Consider the following 15,552-nt stretch of genomic DNA (forward strand, 5'->3'; position numbering starts at 1 on the left):
TTTAACCTTTTATGTGTCTATCGCAAAAGCTGACTGACTCCTAGCCCATATCTCGAGGTTCTTCCCCGTGTTGTGTTTCCTGGCGGGTGGTAGATTCTTCGCATCAAGAACTGCCAATACAGGCTGAGTTCATCTATCTGTTAATTACTCAATTGAGCTTCCTGCTTCTCTACTAACATAGCGGCAGCAGCAGCAGCAGCAGCAGCAACGGAACTTCATGGTGGAACGTCATGATAGACTCGTTAAACTTAGCGTCGGTACTTGGGTACGACAAGCCTGCGGAGATGAGGAATTAATTTCTCACCCCCAAAAGCATCCATGGATCGATTCAATCTCAAAACTCATCTGGCATATTTTACGGATTGCGAGGGCCTGTTCAGGGATGCTTATGAGGCTGTGAGTATTGTATAACTAATAGTTTATTTCATGCATATTGCTCCTCTCCAATTCAGCCTCCCTTTTTATTATATATATAAAAAGGTGTGCCAGAATAGATATAATATCTAATATCCAATAACTAATGTATCTCATAATTTGAGAAATAAAGTACCTGAAAAAGGGCCAGCCGTGCCTCATTCCAGGCATCGGAAAGCGTGCTGAAGTTATATGGCCTATGAGCACCTTGCATTGGCTGGTAACTCTAACAGATAATGTCCTCAGCATGCGAGGGTCATTCCGCGAGATAGGTCAGATTGACTGGGCTGGCGACAGCTATGACAGCCGTAAATGCCTCACGGATTCATGGCTGATTTCGCCCCCTGACACGTAACATAAATCGCAATCTTGATAACTATCTGGGGCCTTTGGGTGATGAAATGAGGGCTGCAGTAGAGAGACGGATTCCAAACTGGAATGGGTGGACTGAAACTCCTCCTCTGTGGGAGACGGTGAAGCTCATTTTTGCGTTTGCGCAGAGGGCTCTAGCCAGCTTAGTTGTTGGGAACGCGTTGTGTATGTGTTTTTTTTGTTCCTTTGAATAGTTGAAAAGGACATCCAGTGATTCATTCCATTTGGAAATATCACCACTCATCACTGAGTGTCATCCGATGAAGAATTTAACACGATAGCTCTTCTCCGGGAAGAGATAGAAGCTGTGCTTCCTAGGGAATGTTATACCATCCCATCATTATCTGCTGGCACTGCTGGCACGGCGCATGTCGAATCTCAAGATATGAAAAAAGGTTGTAAAGACAGATGGCTGGTCAAAAGCTGCACTCTCTGATCTAATTCTAATTGACAGCGTTCTGCGCGAAACCAATCGCACGCACAGCTTTGGTCACCGCCTCATCGTGCGCAAGGTCCTAGTTGATAATCTTAAAATCTCCCGTTGTCCCCATTGAAAATGGGAATAGTCGAGGCGCGTCAACCATTGATCCCTTTGGGAGGGAGACGCCAGCAGTCTCCATTCTCTCTCTCTCCCTCCCTACCTGCTACGATACCGGCGTCTTCGAGGACCCTCATAAATTCAATCCGTGGCGGTTTGCGAAACGGAGACAGGCACAGAACCAGGGCCAAGGACATGGCGATTCTGCAGATAACAAACAAGATGATAGCAAGGGCTTTGCTCAAAGTATAGTTACATATAACAGCATCATTATCATTCAACATGGCAATCCTTCACCGCAACATCCGCCACCCAATCTCCCTTTCGGTCACGGCCGTCACTCATTAACTAATCTAGTCCATATGAATTTGAAAAAATGAGACAGCTCAGTAAACCAAAGCAATAGAAAGTGTAATAATAATAATAATAATCATCCAAATGTACAGAGAACAGGAGCAAAAACAGCCCTGTCCGTTTACTCCTGGTGACACGTTGAGAAAGAGAAAGGAGGCTTCCGTAAAACCACAGCACGATGAATGAGCGAGGAAACCATCCCATTAGTATGCATGCAGCAGCCAAAATCCATGCAAACAATGTAATAAAAGGCAACACAACCCAAAACTCCTTTATCCACCCTCACTCAATTTCATCTTAGCCATCCCATCCTCTAACCCGTGAGTACGCTCCGTATCCATATTATTTTGATTACTGGCAGTCGTGGCTCCAAGCAAGGAGACCACCACAGCACCCTGATGTTCGCAGCAAATGCTGCTACTTTTATTATGACCGTTATTAATATTATTAATATTAGAAGCGATTGCAATTCCACTAGCTGGGGATTCTTCAGACGTTTTACCATCAATTGTTTGCTGCGTCTTTTTGCCTCGCCATCGACGTGTCTTTGGTGGTTCAGGCTTTTGCGGAGCGGTCTGATCGTTCGAGGTCGCTCCTGGGATGCTTGCCGGGGAGGACCTGGGTTGCTTCGGAGATGGCGACTGCGAGTGGTGACTCCGTGAGTGGCCGTGTGGATGGTGGAGAGGTGGTGGAGGGGGCTGGCGGCGGCGATGATGAATGGAAAGGTTATCTACCTGGCAAAGTGGAGGGACAGAATGGGAGGATCTGCGGGGTGGCGGAACGGCGGGGGGAATAGAGCTGGAAGAATGATGCCGCACCGGCGGCTTGGGGACGGTTATTGTTGGAACGGTGCGCTCAGGTGTGGCACTTTGTGTTGGCGATAGATCCGTAAATGTACATGTAGAATCTGTAGGTGTGGTTGCGGGTGGCGCAGATCCGGATGCCTTGCGGTCGGGTGCTGGTCTCTTCTCATCCATGGGAATCTGTCCTGAACTGCAGAAATCTCCACTCCCAACACTTCGTCCGGTGGACTCATCTTCTTCCCGCTGTCCACAACGTCCGCGCCAGCGTCTAGTTTTAGGGGGTTCTGGTTTATGTTTCGGGGGTGGAGGCGCAGGCGGACGTTGTAAGGCGTCCTTTCGGCTGGGAACTTTGACACCTGGTTTTTCTTTATAGGCAGCGACCTCTACAACGCTGGCTGACGAGGAACGAGCTGTCTCTAAGTTCATGCCTACGTTTTCCGGTCGCTTATGATGAACATTGGATATTATTTGGGAGGAACGACGCTTGATAAGTACGTGAGGAGAGTTTGGCTCTGGAGAAGCGGACGGAGATGTATTAGGCGTGCTTCTTTCATCCACGCTTCCCCACATGCTAGGGTCAGTAGCATCTTGCGGTTGACGTTGTCTTGATTCGTCGGGATCGTTAAGCCATTCCACCTGCCCACATCGGAACACCAATCGCTTTGTCGTCTCGTCAACGTCATCAAAATGGAGGATCCTCTCAGTTTCCTCCGTATCAGTAGAGAACTGGCCCCTGACTAGAATCCCTAAAAGCTTTTTCAGCTCCTCTCGCTTATAATGTGGCGGATATCTGAGTTGGGTGTGAGCCAACAACGGATAGAGAACGCGAAGGTATGTATGACGAAGTGCAGCAGCTTCCTCCGGAAGGTCTAAAAGGTTACGAATTAAGATATCAACTAGGACTCGAAGGTCATTCGTGTAGAAATATTCATAAGTGGGTGGGGTGGTAAAAAGAAGGTAAAGGAGCTTCAGTGTCAGTAACTGAAGGGATGTTTCGCCTATGTACAAGTTAAACTTCTACAATTGATCTGGGTATGAAAACAAAGGGCTCTGTTATACATACTTTCGCGATTAAGAAGGAGAATAATATTTTCTCCAAAAGTTTTATAGGCGGAACCGCACGTAGAGAGGATTTTGATAACTTTATTAGTGAGCGGGACAGACGATGATCGTTCAGGTAAAGGGTCATGCGCTGAGACCATAAACTGCTCATTGAGAACCAACTACAAACAGGAGTTGTCAGTACTCTAATTAGCCTCATAAAAGTTGATCAGGGAAAACAAGCTTACTAGCACTCTAATCACGGAATAGTGGTAGGGATCGTGGGCATCGTCCGAGAGCTTTTCGATAATTTCATATAAGTGCTTTATAAAATCGTCATCCACAAGTACTATTTCAAAAATCAGACACACTGCAACTTAATAAGCTAACCCCGTATTAACGAGGATGGAGGGGGGAGGGGCAGGAAATATCCAGAAGCGCTCGAGAGACCACCACCTTAAGGAGGTCATCTGGAGAGCAGCCGCTGGTTCCATTCCAGCGTTGCGTCAAAGCAACACGTAGTAACCCGCTCACCTAGATCCTCGAATTTAATCCTCTGAATCCTGCACATTTCATAAATCAAGTTCATTAACAGCTGGTGTAGTCCAGCTCCACCGTCACCGTCGAGCAACTCCGAAGACTGTATGAGCTCTAGCAAACGCACAAACGCGCCCTCCATATTCATCATTTCGAACGTATGCTCATTCTGCCGACCGTCAAAGAGAAGAAAAGAGGCGGTCACGAAAAGTACGTCAGGCGCATCATCCTAAATTCAAAGGCAGAAAAGAAAAAAAGAAAAAAAAACCCATTAGTCACATCGATGCCTATCTCGGGAAGGGGAAATTAAAGTTTTAAGAGACGTATATCCATCCCGTACCTGAAGTACACAATATATTATCTGCCTTCGGATATAGTCCGCATTGGCAATGAAGAGCTCCGAGGCAATGAGCCTCTCTGAGCACTGGGAGATTTTATCTTTGGAGTAAAATAGAGTATCTGCTCGAGCGAACGTTAGAACGTATTAAACCGCGAATCTAGCATTCATCGTAAAAATATGAGAGTAATTCTTCCACCAATCCCACCCATCCGTCCTCGTAGGATATATACCGCACACACCTACCTTTGTGCTGAGTTGTCAACTGCAAATAAGCCCGGAGCACATTATCAATCTCAGCGTGCGAATCGCATGGCATATGGAAAATTGCTTCGAATCCTGCATTGTATAGAAACGAAAGTTTTCACAGATTAGCTTGACTTTAGAACAGTTAAAAATAAGTGACCCTGCAACTCAATCCCCCGGTCAGACAGGTGCTCCAAACAAAGGAAGCCGAAACAATGGAGATTCAACTAGCCACCAGCAAGGAACTACAATAATCAGGGCATATATATCCGTTTGCGGCTCGGGGTACCTGACAATATCCCTCACCGTCCCCCGCATGTCATGTCACAAAAGTACGAAATGCAGAAGACGACAAGGAGCTTGCGCTGAAACTCACCGTCCCAAAACAGCTTCTCATCCTCCGAGGTGTTGTATGACGCTTCGAGTTCCATCCTTAGGCCCTGTCATTGCTCCCTGATTCCTTATCCATATAACATATATACTGTGTTCTCCGTGTATAATAATGATGATTGTCTCTTCTTGCACAACCCTTCTCACTCAAGACGTGTTCATGTTCGTTTGCTTGCACAAGAGGTGAACCGGATTAGAATGTGGAGAAAAGCATATATATCTTTTGAAGAAAGCAGTGACGAAAAACAAAAACGAATAAATGTGTAAGGGAAAGGAGTGACTGAGTATGTGGGTTGGGAGGGTTGAGTTTCGGAGGAGTTTGAGAGGTTCTCGGGGCGACGACGAGAAGAAGCAGGGCGGGAAAGGAAGTTTAACGTAGGTTTTGGGTTAATCAGGGAAAACTCCGTGACGGTACTGATACCATCTGTACGGTACCGATGTTGCTTAACCACAGCCACAATGCGACCCAAATACACGTAGAGGTGGGTATGGACTCGTATTTGGTTTCGGTGATACCATACTGCAGCAAAAAAAGAACAACAAAAGGCGCTGTGGTTGTAAGTTATCAACAATGGCATAGCTGGGAATAGCTGCGTCCCTAGTGGGTATCTACACGTGTAAATTGTTGGATAAGAATCCTTGGGATAGTTACAAACATACATGTCTATATTTTAAGAAGAGATGCGATATTGTTGTTGCATGCTTCAAACATGTCGTAGGTATCTCCGATATCGTATCCTAAACAGGTTGCGTTGCTCCCTCAATCATAATTTTTAAAGGAAGAAAACATCCTAACCAGAAAATGAGAATGCGCGAATCTAATAACATTAGAAAAAAAAAGTGAAATTATGAACAGTTTTATCTAACAGACCTGTAATCCCAAGAGAGAAAAAGGGAAATTACAAGTAGGTTATGAAAAGTAAAAATGCATGAAGAGCAAGTTAAAAGTTCGCACTGTCCAGGGAAGACAGGATTCAAACACGTGCGGAAAAGATATATATTTGTACATTGGACTCCAAAAAAGGGATATCAGTAACCAGAGCCTGCGTTGCAACCGTATTTGCGAATCCAAAACTGAAAAGAGTAGAACTCGGATAACTTAATGTTGTTGTGGTAATGGACGTTTCAATGGATGTGCTTCGGTGTTACTGCGAGAAGGAAAAATAACATGTTAGTTCAGAATAGCCCAAGAGTATCATCAGGAATGGTTCTAAAAAGGGGATTGATCAACTAACAGCACATATTCATCCAAACTAACAAGCGCCGGATTACTAAATAGCAAGTAACAATACTTGAGCGTCTCCGCAAACCAGAACGACTCCATTTCATTCATGAACATGGGCGCCTTGCTCGTGACATCCTTGATAGCAGAATTCGCGAGCTCCGTTCTCGTCGCGCTTTTGATGGCCTGAAACATCTTCCAACCTTTCTCTCTCCAAGAGTTATCTCCCGTAACGCGGTACATGATGAACACAGACTCGATTGCTTCTGGGCGAAGAATGTACTTCCGAGACAAGATGCTGGTGAAACCGGGAGGAAGCCGTTCCTCCTTGATGACCTCCTCAGCGAATTCCTTATGAGAGAGAGATTTGGGTTCCCCCGGTCCGTCCAAAGGCGTTGTAGCTGGTCTGGGACGCAAGCTGGGGGCTGCAGCCGGTGCTGGACCAGGAACTTGTCGTTTGGCAAGTTTGTCCGCGTCGACCTTCTTCACATCGGCGGGTTGTGGAGCAGGCTGCGCGCTTTGCGGCTCAGGTTCAGCGCCAGTGCTGTTGGAGCTTGTATCATCAACAATGAGTTGTGCTTTCAGCGAAACGGATTTCTCATGTTGAGCTCTACGGTACGCTGCGAACGGATCCAGCACATCGTAATATCTTGTTTGGTTCCATTCGCAGGATTCTAGGGATTCACAGGCTATCATCTCGAAGCTTTCCGGCATAATGCCTGTGGAGGTAGACTCATATGCCCAAACGCAACTATCGGTCAGTTTAGAGGCAATCTCAATGTCACTTTGGATCCCGAAGAGTTTTGCGCCAAGTGCAAACATGCCACCGGTAAAACATGCCAAATGGCTCCCTTCGTACTTGTACTTAAAATCACTCTTTTTAGCTGGAGGCTCCTTAGACGACGCAGAAGCAACAAATACAATATCCCGCTTGTCTGGCACCATGGGCCTGAACAGAAGATTTTTCCTGATCGTATCCATGGACTTTTGGTACATAGTGCGATACTGATTGTTGGCACCACCCAACAGGGCATATTCTTTGAGTAAGTATTCATAGGCGGAGTCCGCAAGACCCCCAAGTGTAAATATCTGATCAGGCGAATTGGGTGAGGATGTGAGATCTTGGGGTTCGCAATCAATTTTACTCTGGATATCGGGCTTCCCCTGAGACGAATCATCACTCGAGCTGGACTTGGAGACGGCGTTCGGCAGAGGATGCGAACCAGGCTTTACGTTATAGTCGGCAGGCTGTGCATCAATAAACAGAGGATCTATCTCTTCCCTCTTCTGGATTTGCCTCTCCGGCAAGCTCACTTTGGGGAGTACAGGAGGTACTGTATCGACGGGTAATTCACCAGGTTGCTGTGTAAGTGTTGTAATCATTTTACAGCCAGAGGCATCTATAAGTGTTGGCCATAGCCCTGGTAGCTGTGTCTTCTCTTGGAACTTTTCGAGTTCGTTTGTGATTCGTGCGATGGCATCGTAGTATTTAGCTTCCCCGGTGATCTGTGCCAATCGGGTGAATTCAAGTGATAACGAGGCAATTTCCGCGAGTACAGCTCTAGTACTGGCACGGTGTGGTTGCGACGCATATTCCCTGGATATCAAGTTAGCTGATAAAGGTTCGAATTTGCGTAAAAGTCAAACGCATGACCAACTCACGGTGCCCAGTAATAGTAAGTAACAGGCATTCGATTAGGAGTATCAAAAGCTCCCATCAGGATCTCTGCAAGCTCAATTGCCTTGTCGACCAGCACCTGATACTTCCCCCCAGAGATATCATAAGCACCAAGGAGGCCACCTAGGTAACGAATCACCGTTTCGAACAGAGGGATATCGTCCCTTGTGCTTGTAGCGAAATCAATCTTCTTTACAGCTTCCACGGCCTCATCAAACTCCTCCTTCATGTCCATAATCCAGAGTGTATCCAATGCATCTACCAAAGTAGCACCCCATCCCGAAAACGGATCACGATATCTACCATAAACAGGACGCAGCTCATCGTGGCCCCAGGCCAATGCTCTATAACTTGTCCATGAATGGTTGAACGACTCCTTAACCGCAGCCAGTTTCAACTCGCGATCCCTTTTGGCAACTTCAGACTCATTGGTAAATTCGAATTGAACCTTGGGGAGCCTTTTGGGATCCTGAGGTAGCTTGATGAGCTTCCCAGGAGGAACGGGAAAATGTTCAGGTTGCTTCTCCCATCTATCATTACCCCTGTTGAAGCCATCAACATCTAACCTCCCCTCACCCTGGTGTCCAACCTCATCCTCCCCCAACGGAGAAGGGCGTGTTTTCTGCGAATTTAATTTCGGTGACTCTGTCTGCCGAGAATTAGAAACGGATGTCTTATCTCCTGGGTGCAGATTGGATAGCGTAGTAGCGGCTGGCACAGGTATCCGACTGCGGACTGTTGTTGTGGTAGATTCTGGGGCGAAGCCATGAGTGCCAGCACCATCATCTGCTGTTTTTGTATAGATGAGCGGGGGCGGTTTGGTGGGAGAAGCCGCTGGAGGAGGAGGAGGTATCTTCTGCTGTGCGGATTTGTTAGAGAGCGGTGGGGTTGAAGTCCAATATCGGACCCGAGAGAAATGAATGAGAACGACAAGGCTTATAGTGGCGAAGACCACAAAAACTCTGTATCGGCGGAGACGAAGCATAATGAAAAGATAGTGTGTGACCCAGTTTAGATGCCAATTAAGAAGAACAAGGGGACGTGAAGGGTGGATATGCAGCCCTGCACCAGGCGAATTGGTTGCACGATCGACGTTGCTGAACCACGCAAAACAGCGATAGGAGTTGGGGCCACGTTATCAGAGTCAGCCCATTGCACACCGGTGCAGCATTCAGTATGACGCCGCGAAATAGGAGACGATGTCCGAGAACAGCTTGAGCTTGAGCTTGAACTTGAGCTTGAGCTTGAGGTTGGGAGGTTAGGTAGGTATGGAAGGGTTGGAGATGGAGGTTTGTGCACGACCAAGCTGAGTTAAATAGCCCCGTTAGTGTCATTCTATATAGACGTTGCAAGGGCGAAGAGGCGGAAACATTCCAACAAAAAAGGGGTGAAGCTGAGACAGCTGAAAAAATAAAAATAATAAAAAATCTACATACGGAGTATAGATACATTAAATAATTAAATTCTGGTAATACGAAGGAGATGAGAATGCTCATCTTTATAATAACATTACCCATAGGCGCGCCCAGGTTGTGTCAAATACGTAGGGACGTTAAAACTGCCTATGTTTAGTTGCTTGATTCCCAACTCCTGAATAGTATTGGCATTATCCAGTTCAAGGTTAGCTTTATATTTACAGTCACAGAACTCCAGTTGGTGTTAGGAAACAACAGAGCTCTGGATAAAAGAAATCAGATCGATTCGCTGAAGGCAAGATACCTTAGTTACAGCATGCAACCCAGACCTGGACATCCATGGTTACATTCCTGCGCATAGCTACACTCGGTATGAGAGTATAAATCTTCCTATGACAAAATACAACCACAGCCCTCTCTCCCTTTACTCCTATAACTCCTGGCACTACCGAAATCTCCATATATGTATGGTTGAAGTTCATACAAAAAGTCAAAATAAAACTGACATCAGCGCCGACTCTACGGACGTAACTGGAAAGGGGTAAATGCAATCGCCGCGGGAATGGTTCAGGTAGATGTGTGACATTAGGATTTCAAAGGAAAAAAAAGAAAAAAAATGTGGCGGGAAGGGAAAAAGGAGTTTGGTAGTCGAGAGGAGGTTGGGGTATATCGGTTTAGTGGACTGGCTTTGGCAAACATTCCACTGTTTCTTGAATCTGCAGGAAGAAGAGCGGCCAAAATTTGATGACGACGGAACTCAGTTTCACTCAAATGCCCACTCCCGCGCCTCCACGGCCGTCATTGCTGACCTTCTGGAACTGGTGTATTAAACCTAACACTCCCGCGCCCCTGACGACATCTTGAACATTCTCCGTTTCTTCATCCGTGGGCCCCTCTTCATCAGCAAGATTCATCCTCCAAGACTCCTCCATACGACTATCGTCTGCACCAGCGCCACTAGATCCCGTAGTCACTTGCGAAGCATGTCTATTAAGCTCCGGATCTCCATGGTCTGACATCGGTGGTTCATCTTCATCTCGAATTGTGTCGGTCATGAGATGAGCGTGGCGTGACGGGCGGTACCGGGAGTGGGTAATGTTTCGGTTGATGGAGCGGAAGCCCGTGGTGGATGGTTGGTGATGCAGATCCAGGAGAACTGAAGTTGGGGGAGAGTAATGTACGCCGGCTGTGGCGCCGAAGCGGGGCGTTCGTGGTATTATGGAGTGTCCGCCAAAGTGGCCGCCCATTGAGGTTGGTCGGGTGACCGAACGTTGTTGTGGGTGATCCCATCGGTGCTGACGACCAGTTCCAATGTAATTTGCTTCTGCTACTAGAATGGGCGATGCAAGTCCAGGAAATGCGGGTGGAGGGTGGAAGCGGTGTCTATTTGGAGAGTGGACGTATGGAGCACCTGGTCGCGGGTTGTTGGCATAGTTATCCAAAAAGCCATAGTATGACGCCAACATCTTCCCGTCCTTGGTTGAGAAATAATCATTTCGAAGATCTGGTTGGCCCGCATCATTGGTCCCCCCGGGCTGGGCATCTTGATTTTGGGGGATGATATTGGTGCCTTTTTTAAAGTCGAAAACAGCAAATGAACATACATAACCAAGTCCGTCCACATGTACAGTGAATTCGCGGAAAAAGTCGATGAGGCGGTCGCTGCACTTTGGAAGGCTAAACCATAATACGAATGGTATAAATACCATGCTCAGGAGTTCTTCGAGAAATATTATCACCTTCATCTGGTATAGCATAGCGAACTCGGTTTTAACTTCGTCGCTATGTAGCTTCCCCTGCCAATGAGCTGGCTGATAGTGGGTAAAGTCTATCACTTCCCGAAGGGCATATTCGGGATCAAAGACCAAGGTCTCTTCAGGTACAATTCCTCGCGCAACTGCCCACACTGTTCCGAATACACCAAGGTAGAAAAGTACAGTTCGATCGTGAGTTATTTCGAAACCAAGGAAAAGCTCCGGGTCGACGACTGAAGCAAGGGCAAGAACTGATGCTAGTGCACCCGCAATAAAGCCTACGAAGCGTCCTAATTGAGCTGTCTTGTCCTTCGGAAACTGGTCGATATATCTGCTGGCAAACGGATATGACATGTTGATTCGACGCTGAAATAAATGCTGCAGCTCATTGAATTCACGAAATTTCCATTCTGCCAACGGGGTATATTGGCGGGAGCCAATCTGAGAAGGGTTCTTTTGGTATTCGTTGAAATAGCGGAAGAAATAATGCATTATACAATAGATAAGGGAAAAGGGGGCAATAAATATATTCATAATTCCGATTATGACAAATCGTCGTTTCAGCCCGTCGCTCAGAGCCTTTCGATGAGTGTCTTTGAGAAATAGTGTCCGGACCTGACCTTGTTTGTTGAACACATAATCTAAAATACACAGGTGCAGGCTCCATTCTAGAGTCTTTGAGAAAAGCTGTCGGTTTCTCAAGAATGGAATCGGAAGTGTCAGGTCCAAGATATCTTTGTTGAAAAGGGCGATAAGGTAATTGTCTTTCCGCATCAAACGATTGGCAATATCATGAGCATCCATTCGTTGTTTTGATTGACTGCCTAAAAATTTCCTATGTTTCGCCGACACAGCTCCCGCCGTTGAGGGATTCGAATCCCGCAGTGCCATCAATCGACTCACAATTTCTTGCCATGATATGGTTTGAATATCTGTATCTGAAACTCCAAGAAGGTAAAGATAGAAATCGTGCATATGAAAGAGCCGTCGCAGGTCGAGAACGTAGCTGACGGCTTGGGAAATCCAGAAACTGGAGAACAGCCATAGTAGGAAGGTCGAGGATGCGGACATTTTCTGTACGCACTGGGGAACCATGATCTCCGACATGGTTTTACTATGGGGCACACTTCGATAATCGATACAGCTGGTTAGAAAGACTGTAAATCCAACCACGAATGCAAGGGTCCTTCTTGTCTGTTAGTTCTTTCTTTCCATCAAAATGATGAGCCCTATCGGATGGAAAATAAATGCCCCAACTCACAAAAGATGTAATGTTCTACTTAGGACTATAGATTTAATTCCGTTCTCTAGGAAGTAATCGTAGACATCTGCCAGAAAGTTATCTAGATTCTCCACATTTGCCCATCTCCACATAGCCTTCTCCTTCGGGTCAACAAATGCAAGACCACGTTGCTGGCCGCCTGCTCGAGTTGCGACGGAAGCTATACGCTTGGGGATTGGATGGAGGGGTTGCTGTCCTCTCGCCCGATCCCAGTGGTTTCGATATTTTTGAGTCGAGGGCCCCGGCAGCCGTTCGTCATTATCGTGCATGTTGCGATTTGGCGGAGGAAGTGGGGGAGGGGAAAGGAGCCCGTGTGTGCGAATACCATCGCCGTCTCCTTCCACCAGCAAAGAGGCGGGAACGTCGTCATCATCTCGGTCGTCTTCCAAAGCCCTCGGGGATGACTGTGTCCAGTTATGTTGATTGGATTTTCTGGGTGTTTTGGGCTTGTTAAGAAACCCTTGAGACGTTTTGCGGGGACCCCGTTGGAGAAACGGGGTGCTCTGAGTGGTTGACTGTGTCTCCGAGACCGTTGCTAACGCTTCTTCCAACTCATAGTCTTGATAAGAACCTCTAAAATTTTCCTCATCCAATGCCAACCCTGAGCGTTCCTCGACATCAGAAAAGTCTGAATTCTCGTCGTCCTGTTGGATGGTTTGATATATGGAGGGCGAGGTGGTGCTGTTGGCGGAAAGGAATCGAGATATGAGGTTTGAGGACATGATCGAAGGAATCAAGTGGACTCGAGATTTTCCCACGCAGTCAGTTGGTGATAGGAAAATACTATTCTTTTCATGTCTCCCGCAGCTACAAGAGTGAAGTTAAATAAAGCGGATGGTTGTCTTCCGTGCAGGCCTGCGAAATTCTGCACAGGGTCGATGCAAGACGGGGCGGACTTGGTACTGGAGCACTGGAGCGATGACATATGACCTTAACTTGGGCTGACTAGTTTAACTGGAAGCTTGGGGTTGGATCATGTGACCACCACCAGACGGCTCTGGAGGTTGGACCGCTTCCTTGCAGCAAGATCAAGTTTTACCAGGATATATTTATTTCATATCGGGGAATGTGACAAATTGAAAATATTATGTCCATTATGACAAGTCATCTGTCATCATGATAATTAGAGTTGGTTATAGAGCACGCTGAATGATATTGTCTCTAGTCACTGAAGATCAGCAGATAGCTCGAAATCACTTAAATAGTGAAGCATCATTGAAATGAATACAAGATCTATATCTTTGCATTATTTTTGACACATGCATAGAAAAGATATGAAAAATGAAAATGAAAACAAAGGCGGAGATAAAATTTACAAGCGGCTACTTCACCAACTAATCCTCTTCTAATCAATTTCCCTGTCATAATAATGTAAGATTTGAAAGTGTTCTTGTTTTGTAAATGTCAGAAAAGACTCTCATAATAGCAGAGTATTTTGCATACCTGCAGCGACGGGGTATTCTCTTTCTGCTTGCTCATTTTCAAGTCTTCCCATGCCATCAAGGAGCAAAGGAAAGGAAAGTGGTAGCCTAGTTTGACCTAAAAATGGAGGAGCTGGTAGTTATGTAACTTAAACGGTGGACATTTTGTGTGGTTGTTGAAATAACGTTATTATAATCAATATTGGCGCTAAGCCGCTGCAATAACCTTGGAACCCGCGGGCCCGACCAGAAACTGTTTAACTACTATTTAACCTTAAAATAATCCTCACCTGTCAAGTTCCCAACTTCTAGATGTGTAATTCTTAGCCTATCAGAGTGTCCGCCTCCAAAAGTGATATATTCCACAGTATGAAGTTCACATGTCATCTCTTTTGGTGGAACTGAAAGTGCCCGTTGCTGTAATATCCGCCTTAACCCTTCCTTTGGCTCAAACTAGTCCCTTTCGTTGTTTCAACGCTTCTTGTGGACGAAATTTTGACATAGATTTCAACCATGAATGATGCCACACTTGCGCATGCAAACGGATGTTCACTCCATCCAAAACAGTCGCGCGGTTTTTGGAGGTGCAAACAATCAACGCCCCCTGGGGACCATCAAGACTATTGAAGGTGGCTGTGTGAGCACAAAGCATGCTCATATCCCGTTGTACTTACGCCCAGAGCCCACTAGAGAAGTGGTGAAGTACCATTGATGTCATTCTATCCAGGGCACGCGGCACCTATGACTCCTCACTTTTTGGCCTCCAGAGGATTAATGTTTCCATTTTAAACCCTCTCTTTTCGCATATGGACATAGGGAGTGGAAAACAGCGCATCCCTTCTGCTCAGCCGTATTCAGGCCACCTGTTGGCCTGTTAGTAGCTGGGTGGGTGGCCACCAGCGAGTCAAAGCTTTCGTATGTTTTCATACTTTTGTGTGTGTTCCTTTCCTTTATTCTCTATTTCTTTTATATGTATATATATATATATATATATGTATACACTTCTATGTTGACAATCGTCCAGAACAGCAAGGCGAATTAGGGCATAGGCTGGCCACGGTTAACTGCTCCCGCCGCGTCTATTGGTGAGGATAAATCGAATCTCCTTTTCTTCAGCATGCTAGTTCAGATATTGTAGAGATACCGGGGCATCTTGCCCCCCGCTTCTAGAAATCTCTGTCTGGAGAACACTATCTAAACATTTTCTCGAACGATCTCTTCACACATGACTCCTGGGTTGACGGAGAGAAGCTAGCTGTCAAAAACAGTCAGCCATCCAACATAGGACTGCTTCTATGTTATAATATATAGCAGCAGTGATGCCAGGGTTGTGTCAGCTGCCGTCGATGGGACTGCCGCATTTACAGGTTTCAGCACATATCAATGTAGAAAACATATCTTTGCTTTCCCCAGTGCATCAATGTTTATGCGCTCTTTTCATCATCTGCATTGCTCTTTAGAGTTGCTCTGCATTATGGGCATGGGGTTTACCATTGCTCAACTCACATGAATAATCGATTTTCTCCATGGCAGCTTCACTGATAGCAAATAGTGGAGTGACCCGTTTTTTCTGAGTTGAGTTACATAATTCATTACGATCATTTCCTAGCTCTTGAACACGGAGTGCTAAGTCGAAACACCCAAGTATGCAGATGGATATTTACAATGCGCTCTTACGTGCCCATGTTGTCTGGTATTTAGAAGACACATTATACAATACGAGATGGGATTTGGTTCATTCAACTCAG

The 15,552-nt window shown here is 46.1% G+C and overlaps 4 protein-coding genes across 4 annotated transcripts; 1 reads left to right on the plus strand and 3 right to left on the minus strand.

The window, feature by feature from the left end:
* Window positions 1–318: 318 nt before the first annotated feature.
* On the plus strand, window positions 319–1,704 carry PADG_04923 (uncharacterized protein; the record flags this gene model as incomplete). Its single annotated transcript, XM_010761894.1, has 7 exons — window positions 319–396; window positions 548–593; window positions 648–765; window positions 821–951; window positions 1,068–1,184; window positions 1,241–1,289; window positions 1,353–1,704. 7 exons carry the CDS (start codon window positions 319–321, stop codon window positions 1,702–1,704), a joined length of 891 nt encoding a protein of 296 aa, XP_010760196.1.
* Window positions 1,705–1,950: 246 nt separating this feature from the next.
* PADG_04924 (uncharacterized protein) lies at window positions 1,951–5,073 on the minus strand (the record flags this gene model as incomplete). Its single annotated transcript, XM_010761895.1, has 7 exons — window positions 1,951–3,479; window positions 3,545–3,704; window positions 3,771–3,871; window positions 4,057–4,288; window positions 4,400–4,518; window positions 4,643–4,735; window positions 5,019–5,073. The coding sequence occupies 7 exons, from the start codon at window positions 5,071–5,073 to the stop codon at window positions 1,951–1,953; spliced, it is 2,289 nt and encodes a 762-aa protein (XP_010760197.1).
* Window positions 5,074–6,131: 1,058 nt separating this feature from the next.
* On the minus strand, window positions 6,132–8,917 carry PADG_04925 (uncharacterized protein; the record flags this gene model as incomplete). The annotated part of the gene is made up of 3 exons (XM_010762133.1): window positions 6,132–6,180; window positions 6,268–7,851; window positions 7,917–8,917. 3 exons carry the CDS (start codon window positions 8,915–8,917, stop codon window positions 6,132–6,134), a joined length of 2,634 nt encoding a protein of 877 aa, XP_010760435.1.
* A 1,197-nt stretch (window positions 8,918–10,114) lies between these two features.
* Window positions 10,115–13,105, minus strand: PADG_04926 (autophagy protein ATG9; the record flags this gene model as incomplete). The annotated part of the gene is made up of 2 exons (XM_010762134.1): window positions 10,115–12,287; window positions 12,363–13,105. 2 exons carry the CDS (start codon window positions 13,103–13,105, stop codon window positions 10,115–10,117), a joined length of 2,916 nt encoding a protein of 971 aa, XP_010760436.1.
* Window positions 13,106–15,552: the final 2,447 nt, after the last annotated feature.

Source organism: Paracoccidioides brasiliensis (genome assembly GCF_000150735.1).
Source record: "Paracoccidioides brasiliensis Pb18 unplaced genomic scaffold supercont2.5, whole genome shotgun sequence".
NCBI lineage: Eukaryota > Fungi > Ascomycota > Eurotiomycetes > Onygenales > Ajellomycetaceae > Paracoccidioides > Paracoccidioides brasiliensis.